The sequence below is a fragment of the Chrysemys picta genome, chromosome 2, assembly GCF_011386835.1.
Source record: "Chrysemys picta bellii isolate R12L10 chromosome 2, ASM1138683v2, whole genome shotgun sequence".
Classification (NCBI taxonomy): Eukaryota; Metazoa; Chordata; order Testudines; family Emydidae; genus Chrysemys; species Chrysemys picta.
Genome location: NC_088792.1, coordinates 98862943 through 98876000, shown reverse-complemented (window position 1 = coordinate 98876000; position 13058 = coordinate 98862943). Strand labels below are relative to the sequence as shown.

Genomic DNA, 13058 nt, shown 5'->3' with positions numbered 1-13058 from the left:
CAGAACAGCAAGGGGCTGGGATGTAGGTTTTGAATCCACCCCTCCCCCCCCCTTTGTAACCCTCTTGTGTCATCTCTCTGTTAGAACTTCCTTTGTGCGGAGCTGAGGTGCCTTCTCCTCCCACTGAGACCAGTGGGATCTCAGGGTGCTTTCCCTGCAAGGCGCTCACACAATCCCAGTCTTCCCCTGTATCCAGGTGAAAGAGCGCACCCTAGTCTCTTTTGCAGGCTTGGGTCTATTCCACTGTCTTGTCCCCGGACCATCTCCCAATGCCATTTGGCCACCTTAGGTTTTTGTAGTTTCTCTAATCATGAAACACAGCTGTGAGCTGAGCTTCACATCCCAGCAGCCTATTGGGCCAGAGCTGTTAGCTGTCTTCTCCAGGCCTGACACCTTAGGCAGCTTTTGGAGGGGGCCGAGTACGTACTGAGAGGTGGCTCAGCACCTTGGAAGATTGGGTCTTACCGGGGAAGCAATGGGAGTTGTTAAACTTGAAGGATAATGAAAACTACAGAGAATATGCTGGACTCCAACAGCTTTATTAATGTGAACGCAACACATTCATTAACACCTGTAGCTAGAACCACCACAATACATCAGCAAATTCACATCTCGGAAGACATCAAAGCAACTCTAGTGCATCAGACACTGCAGTGCACAGTAAAGGGAGTGCTCAGAGCAGTGGAGGGGCAGGTCACTGGACTGCCATGCGTAATCCAGAATGGTCACAAGTCTGCCTCCATTTTTCACAAATATTAGCAAAAAAATAAGTTGCAAGTCAAATAGAGTTCCACAGCATCACTAATAGCAAAGCGAGTAATAAAACCAAACAACTTAAAAAAAATATTTTAAGGTTGACAGTGTCACTTTAGGCCGTCAGCTTCAGTTTTCACGCGAGGTAAGTTTTCTTTTTAAAAAACATTGATATTTATAATTTTTCTTTAATCAAAGGCCTTTTGCCTTCATCTCAAGAAAATGGAAAAAAGGTGACATGCAAGAAATGAATGCGTGAAGGCTGTCACTGTACCGAGATCCTGCATTTCTAAGGCAGCACCCTTCGAGAGCAACGTGAAGAATTCCATTTTAACACCTCCACATCCCTTTGGAAAAATGACACAGATGCATGTAGCTTCCAATTTGGCCCCTGTGTACAAGTGTAACTACACCAATAGCATGGCAAGGGAAGTTTCAGTTAAGGTAAGCAGGGTAGCATTTCATACACATTGACCTGGCAGTACAAGCCGATAATAACCGGAAGAGCTTCTATAGAATGAATTCACAAGCAAGACATAACAGTGCTTGTTAAGGGCAGAACATTCAAAAATACTCAGCACTGGTTTCTTTCTTCTCTTATTGAAGTTAATGGTAAAATTCCCATTGAGCACAGATAGGACAACACTGAAAATCCCACCTTAAAGCTTTCACTCACTCAAAGTTTATGAAGTATTAGCGTGTAGTGGGGTGGTTATTTTTTTAACCAAAAACTCAACTTCACTGCTAAGTACAGTTTGTTTGATCTATTTTATCTGTTTGCCTCCCTGTTGAGGTTTTTTTTCCAGCTTGTCTAAGACACTCCCCTGCAGTGTGCATTTTTTTTTTAAAAAACAGTCAGGATTATCTGCAAAACGCTTCAAACACACTTAGCGTGATCTGATTAGGAAAGGAGGGACTGAGTCATCAACTCTTGCATCTACAGCATTTTTTCCTTTCTCAGCAAACAGGAGAAGGTCATAAAACCAGAAATATTTTGTGCATTGCTGAATATCCATAGCAGAAGATTTTAATTCTATTTTTAATCAGGGTGGACTCCACACATTTTGTCATAAAACTAGTGAGGATAAAATTTCCCTCCTTCCAAAGATGGCATTGTATTTGCTCCTGCAAAATATGTCCATGTGTAAAAAAGTCATTGTGAATGCAAAATAGACCAGTTTGGGACTCAAGTACCCATTTGGCTACACAATGCATATTCCGCAGGCATGTTTCCTGTTTGTGCACACGTGTATTTAAGGCCTGATCCAAAGCCCAATGAAGTCAAAGGGAGGCTTTCCATTGATTTTTATGGGCATTGGATCAGGCCCATATTTTGCGGTCACAATTTAGAAGCACATTAAAGTAAAGATACTACTAATTAGGTCTGGCTGACCTGATTTGGATTAAAAAAACCTAATCAAACAAACAACATACCCCATCCTACCCATCCCCAATCTCTAGTTGAACCATACCTGCTGTTCAGATGCGTTTGGTTAAAGTTTTATTTGGCCATTATTTTATATTTATTACATTGTATATAATTTATAATATATGTGCTTGGTTTTGGAGTTTATGCCTCCAGTGCCAATGTGGACAAGGGCTGCTGGCTTCCCATGAAGTATGTTCGGGAGACAACAAAACATTCTCCAGAGGGCTCTATTGCTATTATAACAGATGTGTGTTGTAATTAGAATATAATACAGGGAGACAAAGGTATTGCTTCAGTTTTTTCTCTATGTATGCTGATGACTTGGCACTTTTCGGGACTGCAATTTCTTTATGGCAGGGACCAAATCTTGCCATGTATTTATACAGCAACTAGCACCATGGGGTCTCTGGGCACTACTGAAAAACAACAAATAAATAATATCACAGTTGCATGGTTGCTATTTGCAAAAATGCTCTATTTCCTAACACCATGCTATAACTGGCATTACTATATTGTCCCTGTTTCTATAGATGTATTATTTATAGTTTCTATTAAATTAATACATTTCATTTATTCAGAGTGGTCCATTCTCACACTGAGTCACATGCAGAATTCTCATGAACATTAATAGGGGTTATGGGCATGCCTCAGTGTGCCAGTGAGCCCAGAAACAGAGTAGCCAAGGACTGGTTATGGGGAAAGGATCTTGAAAAGGGGCAGGTGATGCAGTGGTTTAATGTATTATACTAACCTTTCGCCTCTGGAAAAGTGGGTTACAACCTGGCATAAGGCAGCAGAGAAATCAGTTTAGTGATCTCGGCATAACGCCCAGTGAGAGGACAGATTCCAATCTAATTTATTCTGTGTTTAAACCAGCGTAAATGCCGTTGTAAGTAATGGATTTGGTTTGCACTGGTGTAAAATATCAGAATCTGGCCCACAGCCAATATACAAAGTATCGTTCAGGGCAATTACTCAGGGAAGGGACAAGACTGGAATATGTGAAGTTTTGCAGGTCAGGCGTGTGGTGCTATAACACCTTTGGAGGTAGAGAGGCTTGTAGAGCAGCTCTATGCCTCATTCTAGACAGTGCTATAAATCTCTTGCTCTCATATATATTAAAAAGAAGGAACTAAAATTATATTTAATAAATTGTAACTTCTGCAGTCTCATTGGGCCTGCTCCCATTGAAGTCAATGACAAAATCTCCCATTGACTTCTGTGGGAGCAACACGTCTGAATGCTCTTTGCCTGGTAGCTTTAAGTTTGACTGGAAAGATGCCATGTACTGGGGACAGCCCAATGCATCATCCAGTTCTGCCATGTTAAATATCTCACACAGCATAAAACACTTGTGGGGCCCAAGCTACTGAGCAAAGCCCCAGGGATTTTAATGGTAAGAACCAATCAAATAGAAGTTAACTGCCAACAAGCTGCTTTAGGGTAACACTAAGCTGCAGCTCTACTCAGCCTCTGACTACCACATTCCCTTTCTCATAAAGAGCGGCCTTAGGAATGGATTTTCGCCGGCCGTTCACAGTGCTGCTGAATCTCCTCTGCGAGGTCCAGGCACCGCAGGATGCGCCACTTCTCAGCGGCCAGCTCTTCTCTGGAGACCTGACCCAACAGTTTTTTGGCAAAGAGGTTCTGATCTTGCATGAAGAGGCCCACAGCAGACTTTGGGGCCTCAGGGAGGTTCTCCAGGCAGCCACTTTTGAAACAGAAGTTGATTTTCTTATCACGTCTCAGCCCTGGTCCCCTTTCTTCAATCCATGTCAGAGGTCTAATGTGAGAGAGTAGAAAAACAAAGGACATTTAGGAAGAAATAAACCCACAGGGTTATTCCGTTTTTCCCATCACTGGTTAACAGTAAATGCCCATCTAAAATGTTTTAAAACTTCGATACAGATGTAATCCAGGGCCTGAATAAGCTCTCCCCTAATGTCTTTTGGTGAACTGGGAAAAGACCTCAGGAGTAAACTAAATTTGCATAGACACACCCATTTTGCCTAAGTGATCAGAAGACAGACCTGCTTTGCCAAAGGGATCACTTTTGGCTATTCTGGGTGTTACGTTACACCCCATATTCTTCATAGAAATATGGTTATGATATAAATATGGCATAACTAAGATATACTTTATGCGAGGTGGCTCATGCAAGATATCATTCAAAAGGTTGTGATCTACTGAATGTGTTTATCCAATTTGTATGCACGTATAATTTTTTTATCTGGAGCTAGGAATATTGACCATGTATGTGTATTTCAAATGTGCTACTTTGGGTGACACCTAATACTAGCCCTTCAGGTACAACAATGAAAAAATCAGACAGGGCTGATGACCCATCAGCAAGGACAATGGCCTGTGAAAGAGCTTAGTCTTCCTGTGGACGCTCCAAACAGCCTGAGAGTAATGGCTGCTACGACCCCGGAGAGACATGTGACTGAGTCACCTGGTACTTTTCCACTGTAGGGGAATGGGGACCAAACAAAGGATTCCCGCCTTAGGTAAATCCTTTTTAAGGGCTGGGGAGGGGGTTGATCGTGACTCTCCTCCATTGCCTACCCAAGAAGAAGGACTGCTGAAAGAACCTGAAAGGACAAAGGAACTAACCTGAAAGGAAAAGCAGGGATGAGTCCAGACTGAGACAGGGGTCCAGTCTGTAAGAAGAAATAACTGGAACTCTCAGCTACTGAAACTCTGCAACTTACCTAAAATAACCTTTAGGTGAGGAATTACTTCTTGAAACCAGTCTCTAAGATCTTACGGTTAGTATGCATGTTTTATTTTATTTGCTCAGTAATCTGCTTTGTTCTTTTTGCTATCCCTTATAATCACTTACAATCTGCCTTTTATAGTTAATAAATTTGTTTTGTTTATTATTAAACCCAGTTTGTGCAATTTCTAATTGGGTGGGGGGGAAAGAAGTTCTGCACATCTCTCTTCACATTGAGGGAGAGGGAGAATTTTTATGAGCTTGCGCTGTGCAGATCTTTCTATACAGCGCAAGACAATATTATTTAGGGTTTATTTCCCAAAAGGGGTGTGCAAGTGAGTGCTGGGTGAATCCCCTCACACAGTGCTGACTTCAGTCTGTGTCTGCAGCTGGGTGTGGCCCTACCTGTCTCTGTGTGTGTGTGTGTGTGCGCGTGCGCACTGCAGGAGGCCAGAGAGCTAATTCAGCAAAACAGGGAGAGAGAATCCCGGTGGTGGAGCAGGAGGGGCTGAATGAAACCCCAGTACATCACGTGGCATCCCAGATGGGGGGTCTAAACCCTCACACTGGCTTAAAATTCACTTTAGTCTTAGACACAGGGGTAATGAAATGTTATTATGCTTATTGTATGAGTAAAGGGCAGCAGAACTGTATTTAATATGCCCTAATAGAGGGGTCACCCTAAACTAACATCACTTGCTAAGTAGGTGCCAAATCCAAGTAAAAGTCAGAGAGGGTGGGGACAGATGTTCCTACCTGGTGGTGTGGATTTCTTTAAAGGGTCCTAAAAGCCATTTGATCCTCCGCTTCTAGTGTATAAAGGCAGAGCTGACTAGACTCAGTTGAGAGTCCTGGTTTCTTCTCAGTGATCACTACAGCTAAAAACACTGACAGGCTCAGACCCTAAATGAGTTTAAGACCTGATAGCATGGACAGTGTTGTGGTGCAAGACAGCATAGAGGGAGCATCAGCAGTGAGGTTCTCTGCTGTGCAGTGAAATCACTAAGGGCTGAAATCACTAGGGCAGGGCTAGGCAGAGGAAGCTCAGAACATGGCATCGCAGCTGAAGGCAGAAGCGGTAGAAGCAGCAACACTGGCAAACGGTGACAGAGGTGGCAGCAGCAGCATTGAGCAGCTGTAGAGACAGCAGTGTCAAGCAGTGGCATCACTGGGTTGGGTCTCAAGTTGGTTCTGTTTGGTAATGCTGAGAGGAACCCCTAGATACTGAACTCATCCTGTGTTGCTGACAACATCGCCTGGCAGAAGGATTACATATGGTGTGTTCAGGTAACAGGCTCGAAGAGCAGTAATTAATGTAACATGGAAGGACTGGGTCTTGAGGTTACAGCAAAGGATTTTGAGTATAATCCCTGGGTACTATTCCCAACTTCTGCCTTTGATTCACACTGTGACCTTGGCCAAGTCCTGTAAACTCTCCCCACCTCAGTTTTCCCATCTGTATAATGGGGCAAATAATATCTAACCACCTCACAGGAGTGTTGTGAAGCTTAGTTCATTAGTGTCTGTAGAGTGCTTTTTGATTCTTGTATGAAAGTTGCTGTACAGGTGCAAAGAAGAGAAAGTGCCGAGTTCCTGCTGAAAATACCTAAATAGCATGGCTAATCTGCTCCTGTATCGTTACATTACTCACTTCTTGTTTGCAGTCTGAAAATGTGCTGTCATTCTGGAATAACTCTTTTCTTTGTGTTCCTCTCTAGTGGCTGAGGTGACAGTGAGGTCTCCAAAGAGGTCAACGAGCCAAGTCAGGCGGGCAATTCCGCTGAAAGCTGGGAAGCCTGATCGCTCTTCATCCAAGGCACCACCTATAGGAATAAGAATGAAAGGACTTGAGAAGTGGGAAAGGAACCCCCACCCCAATCAGCTACATGGAGTCAAGCAAGGGGAAAGCTCTGAGGGTCAGTCTGGGATGGGAGCCTCGCGGTTGGGACCCCAGTAAATCTAGTCTGCTGAAAAGGATCATTTGATGAGCTACACAACAGGATATGCTGCCCCTTTTCTGTTGTTCTTAAAGGTTCAAATCTATCAAACAAACCTTTCAAGTCTCTCTTGCCCTCCTCAAATCCTGATAACTCAAGGAAACTCTCCCACTATAGCATGTGTGTGCCATCTGTCCCATTTGGGCCAGGACCATCTCCGGTTTCTGCAGTCTTGGCCAACGACCCAGAAATCTGCTTGGAGCTTCTATTGGGACCAGGTGGGAAGTTTGAAGCTGCCTGTTTATCCCCTTTTCCAGCCTGAGCTGCTCTGCCCTATGCTGAGGGCTGCAAGAGCCAAACAGAGGGCAGCAAAGAGCACTGCCGGGGAAAGGCAGCAACCACCTACCCAGCCAGCTGTTACAGCTGATGAAGATGGGCAGGCAGAAGAGGGCATGGGAAAATAATTGCCACCCAGATCTCCATCTGAAGGCAGAGAGGAAGACAGACAATGATACAAGGAAAACCCTAAGGATATATTGGGGAGCACTAGTATATGGGTTCACACAAGGGGATGGGGGAATGAAACCTTTAATCTCTCCCAGCTCTTCGAAGACAAAAACAGGGGAGGAGCCTGGGGGTCCTCAGTGGACAGTGGGGTGATTTTCAGCAGCTCTCCATCCTCTCTGGAGACCAGGTGAGGATGAGGGGGCTAAAGGGACCTCCCCAGGTCACTGATACCCCAATGCAGAAAGAGAGCAGACGACAGCTGTGAAGATACTAGAGGGGAACAGGCTTGCTGTCCTCCATCAAAGATACTGGGGAGGGAGTAGCAGGCCACAGAACCTTTCTCTGACACAGGCAACTGCCAGTAGAGGGAGACAGTTGTTTGAAGGTCTCTCTGGATGGGTCCTGACTCCATGACTCAAACTACTACAGAACAAGCCCTCACACGAGTGAGTGAATGGATGAGTGAATGAAGTTGCTGGCATCTCAGCAGGACAGGAAGCCTGAGTTTAACAACCGACCTGTGAAATGTAACGTTCCTTTCACAAGCTCCTTCCCAGCCACCTCCTTTTTCAGCTGCTTGTACTCTTCTGTCAAAAGTTCAATATGCTCCACATGGAGGATTTTACCTGTCATTGAGAAAACGAAGATCAAATGGGATTACTAAAAGCTTTCTGCATGAATCCAAATCCACTTCTAGGCAGTAAACCTTTTAGCAATCATCAGTGTGAGCACACTTGAAACAGCCTTATCCGTGGCTGGCAGAATGGTGCCAAGACAAATCGTCAAGACATTGCACTAGGGATCCAACTTTGGTTCTGTTCTCATTGTTCTCAGGGGGCCACACCTACAGTCCACAGTTACAGCAACTTTAGCAAACAACGGCAGCATTTTAGCGATTGACTTTAATAGGAATCATGTGAATGAACCGACCGTAATACGGTGTTTTGAAAGTTGAGGCACTAGCCTTCAAAATGCAGGTTGGGTGAAGTCCTAAATCTTAGACTGGGAGTTCTGTGGAGCAAGCCCTGTCCTTGTGCTATGCCTCGGATAATGGAGCCCTGCACCTTGTTTGAGGTTCTTAGGCACTACCACAACAGATGTAATCTAACGTTGTTGTACAAAGCTAGTTACAACTTTGACATTAAGGATCATCACCTTTCTGCTCAGCCATCTCCCAGAGCTCACGTGCTGTGCTAGCGGACAGCGCCATGGGGTACTCGACAAGGACATGTTTCCCAGCCTCCAAGAACATCCTAGAAGATATGAGAGAGCGAGAGAGGTCTTTAAAAGATGCTACCTTATTCATCTCTCTTCCTCTGAACAAACTCTTTCTTACTCTTGCAGCCAACCCCATCTCTAGGGATGTGGAAATAGCATGAATGAATGTGTTGAGAGTGGGGGTAATAAAAGGCATTTTCTTAGGGTACGTCTATATTGTGATTAGACACCCATGGCTGGCCCATGCCAGCTGACTTGGGCTCACAGGGCTCGGGCTAAGGGGCTGTTTACTTGCAGTGTAGACATTCAGACTCAGGCTGCAGCCCATGCTCTGGGACCCTCCTACCTTGCAGGGTCCTAGAGCCCAGGCTCCAGCCCAAGCTGGTTAAGTCACATGCTTAGCAGATTTGGATTCTATTTCTGCCTCCACCACGGACGTCCTGCATGACCTTGGGCAAGTCACTTGGTCTCTCTGTGCCCCAGGTCCGTATGAGGAGGATACTGCCCTATCTCACAAGGTTGTTTTGGCGCTTAATTCATTCATGTTTGGAAAGCTCGATGAGATCCTTAGGCAGGTGCTTCAGAAATTCAGGTTACTAGGGAGAAGATGGCATGGATGAGAGTGTCAGGAACCAGTTGGTAGGGAGGGGAGGGGAGGAATTGAAGGAAATGGTATTTTCTGAATCCAATTCTTGTATTTCCTCCAAAATACATGTAAATCCAACAGTACTAATACATGCATGCAGCAGAGCACCTGTCTCATTTTACCTCAGGTGGGTAAACCTCACAGTCACATTTACTTTGAGAATATGGGGATTATTTTACATTGCTAACAAAGAGGAATGTTTCTAGACACGAATTCATTCTTTGATACAGCACGTACCATTGCATAGCAGCGCCTAATGTAAGGAAGTAATAAGCAGAGAAGAGGAAAAGAGAGACACATACCTGACATTCTCCTCATGGCTTTTGTTGTCAGTGCTGATGATGGCCGCCTGGATCTCTTTGTTTCCCAGAGCATCTTGCAAACTAATCTGCTTGACCTCGTTAATATTACCGAGGGTTCTTCTAGTTGTTCAATAGAAAGAAATAAAAAAAACCAAAACATCACAACCGCAGGCCGCGCTCCCCAATTATTATTGGAACCTCAGTCATAGACCAAGATCCCATTGTGTTAGGTGTTGTACAAACATAGATCAAAAAGATAGTTGCTGCACCAAACAGCTTAAGTACAAGACAAGAGACAACAGGGGGATACAAACAGACAAGGGACCAAAAGAAAACAGACAATATCGGTCAGTTTAATGGACAGTGGTCACAGCACACCAGTGGCCTAATCATTGTAGGAATCATGGCAAAGGAGAGTTTAGAGGAGGGATTTGGAGGAGAGATGAGGAGGATGTTTACAGGGAGCTCCTCCCAACATGGGGGGCAGCAGAGAAAAAGCACATAGATGCTTGTTTGAAAATTTAACAGCTGGGTGGTGAAGACTGGCATCATTGCTAGAGAAGAGGCAGGAGTCAACATCTTAATAGTGTATGTGAGATGAAGGTAGGATGAGGATAGGCCATAATGGCCCTTGAAAGTAAAGATGAGTCATTTGTGTTTGATGTACTAGAGAAGGTGAAGCCAATGGAGGGACATAAAGAGAAGGGTGACATGGTCAAAGTGACATGCTAGGAGAATTACCTCTGTAGCAGCATTTTGAATTGTGTGTCAGACTGGCAGTTTCCCAATAGAAGTGGTGGGTATTGCTTGGGTCATTCAATAGTAGATCTAGCACTAGAAAAAACACCCTAGGAACAAGGTTGCATTGGCAAGGAGATTTAATGGATGGCCTAATAGGGCTTTTCTGTCTCAAACAGATATGATTAAATATAGCTGGAAAATACATCCACAACCCGAGATCCCCATACGTTCCACATAACTATTTTAAACCATTATGCTTTGTTGCTATAGTGCAGAAAGACTGATAGGAATGCTCTGAGATAGCAGCACTGTTGTGCAGATTTACTTAAGTTTCAGCCACATGGTTGCTGAGAATAAATGATACTGCCACCTAAAAGGTAACCTTATTGCACAGCCTACATTATGATTTGTTCTTCAAAATCCACATCTGGCTTCAAAGACAAATTTTACGGCAGATTCGCCTTACCAGAGTTCTACAGATGAATTACTTATAGACACTGGCCCATCAGTGCAGCTGCTTAAAGCCTGTGCCATCCTACAGCAGAGTTCAGTCATTTAGTTACATTTCGAGTCTCTTTTAAAGGCCTGATCTTACAGGGCTCTGAGCTCCCTCAACTTTCCCTGAGCTAAGTGAGAACTGAGGTGCACAGCACCTCATTAGAGACACTCAGCATCTCTCTGGACTGAGTCCTAGATCTGCTTGAATGATCTCATTGAGGCACTTTGCAAAGCTTCCTGCAATCATTAATCACCTAACCTGTGGACACTATGCGCTGTCACATAAACTGCATTTACTGTGCACCCAGCAGACCTCCTTGAATTATTATATTGGAGAAATGTATCGTCTAAGATGAGCCTGGAAAGTTATACATGCAAAGGAGAGAGAGTACGTGGGGGGCAAAAATAATCTCTACACCATGCTCATTAAAACACATAACTGAAATATCTAACCTGGATACAAAGCCAAACAGTTTCAGGTGCTCAGAAGGGCTGGAAGGCATCGGATTCAGCATGTCTCTTATCCGCACAGACCCAGCAATTCCGATCCCCACCACCACAGTGCCAAACATTTTGTTAGCCTGAAACAAAACAAAAATAGATAAGTCTAGAAAAAAATGCATTCTGTTAATATGCTCCCCTTCCCCTGCATTCTACTCCCACACTTTAGCATCCAGGCAGCTTGCCAAAGACACCCTGATGTGTTGCATGAGGCTGAGTGCACTCATATCTTATTGAAGTCCATGGGATTTGAGGATGATCAGCACCTCACAGGACTGGGGCCTGAAGAATCTTGTAATTGACAGCCAGTATGTTAGATCCACAGTACAAGGCTGTTCTTTCCCCAAAACGGATAGGCAAATCTTAGAGAGGACAGGGATCTTCTCGTTATATAGCACCTTTTGCCTGGACTGATCCCAAAACATTTTGCAAAACTAACAACATTTGACACAAACTATATTCAGGGTTCACTCCCTGAGCCTCTGCAATGCAGCTTTTTCTGGTCTGAAACAAAGAGCATACAGCAATGTTTCACAAAACTTTAAGACAGGAAGTGAAGAATGCCCTTTTCCAGTTGAAACTGCAGGAGAATTTTAGAGATGCAAAAGGTAATGACCTAACTTATAATTTTGCTGGAATACTGGGGTGACATTTCTACTCTTCTGAAAAGCACCATGATCTCTTTAATGACAAGTGATCATGACCTCAGTTTTCCTTCTCACTGAAAAAACAGCACTTTCAATGGCAGTATCCCCTACTATCATAAAGGAGCATTAGCAGGAGACAGTGTGGTCCAGTGGTAGGGTGCTGAACTAGGAGTAGAGAGAGCTCAGTTCTATTCTCTGCTTTGCCTTTGACTCACTGTGATGATTTAGCCTTTGAGTGGCTGAGTATTCCCCCTGGGGATAATAATGCTTATTCACCCCATGTTCTGCTTCTTCTATTTCATCGCTCTGTCTTCTCCCCTTCTCCTTGGCTTGGTGCAATACGATCTGTTGATTAGTTACTTCCTTTCAAATCTTTCCTAAAACCTCATCTTTTCCTCAATGACTCTTGTCTGATGGGATCACAGCACAACATGGCACAGCTGCAGGCTCTCACTGCAATCCGTTTCTGCGACTGCATTTTCTAACTGTACTGACAATGCTAGAGGTCAACTGCTACTAAGAAATTCTATCAACTGGCACTAAAGAGTCTCACGTTGCGTATATTGCATCTGGGTTTTCGCCTCTATTTATGTATTGCTGTCACTGCCGATATGGCTCATGCCATGTTTATTGTCTGTACTGTATTATCCAGTGAAGTGCTCCGACATACCGTCTTGCTTTAATATAAAGCAAGAAATGATTGATGTTGCAAGAGTCTCCATTAGAATCACGGCAATGTGCAGTTACCAGAGGGTGGCATGTGATGTACTAGCTCGACTCACCAGGGAACAAAGATGTTGATGAGCCCCAGGCTTGATTTTATTTGGCCCACAGAGAGATGAGATCAGAAAGATCACCACCAGCGTAACCCATTTCAAATGATCGACATTCCCTCTGAACAAATTCTGGGCCTGATTCGCATTTACACTAATGCTCCTATAATGCCATTTTCCATTGCCAGGGCCGTGTCCTGTGGGCGTAAATTACACTTACACTTGAAGGGCAGGGTAAATGAGACTTAAGTCCTCTGACAGAGCAGGTGGCGTATCACTTGGTATAATTTCAGTTGATGGTATATTACCCAGAAATCCTACAATACATTCTGTGCCAGCAAGCGTAGAGTCTGCAGAAATGCCCACAACTGGTGAACAGTGGGGAGCTAT

At 44.1% G+C, this 13058-nt stretch overlaps 1 protein-coding gene across 4 annotated transcripts in view; it reads right to left on the bottom strand.

Moving 5' to 3' along the window:
- Positions 1 to 523: 523 nt before the first annotated feature.
- BLVRA (biliverdin reductase A) overlaps positions 524 to 13058 on the bottom strand; it is a 135535-nt gene continuing 123000 nt past the window's right edge. For 3 of the 4 annotated variants that reach the window (XM_065583854.1, XM_065583853.1, XM_005287311.5), the window contains exons 2-7: positions 11201 to 11328; positions 9509 to 9628; positions 8498 to 8595; positions 7861 to 7968; positions 6550 to 6721; positions 524 to 3965 (exon numbers count right to left, since the gene is read on the bottom strand). In XM_065583854.1, the coding sequence (XP_065439926.1) occupies positions 3692 to 3965; positions 6550 to 6721; positions 7861 to 7968; positions 8498 to 8595; positions 9509 to 9628; positions 11201 to 11319 (891 nt within the window). In that variant the 5' untranslated portion in view covers positions 11320 to 11328 and the 3' untranslated portion in view covers positions 524 to 3691. The remainder of the gene's footprint in view (positions 3966 to 6549; positions 6722 to 7860; positions 7969 to 8497; positions 8596 to 9508; positions 9629 to 11200; positions 11329 to 13058) is intronic. The other variant, XM_005287312.5, reaches the window with a different exon arrangement.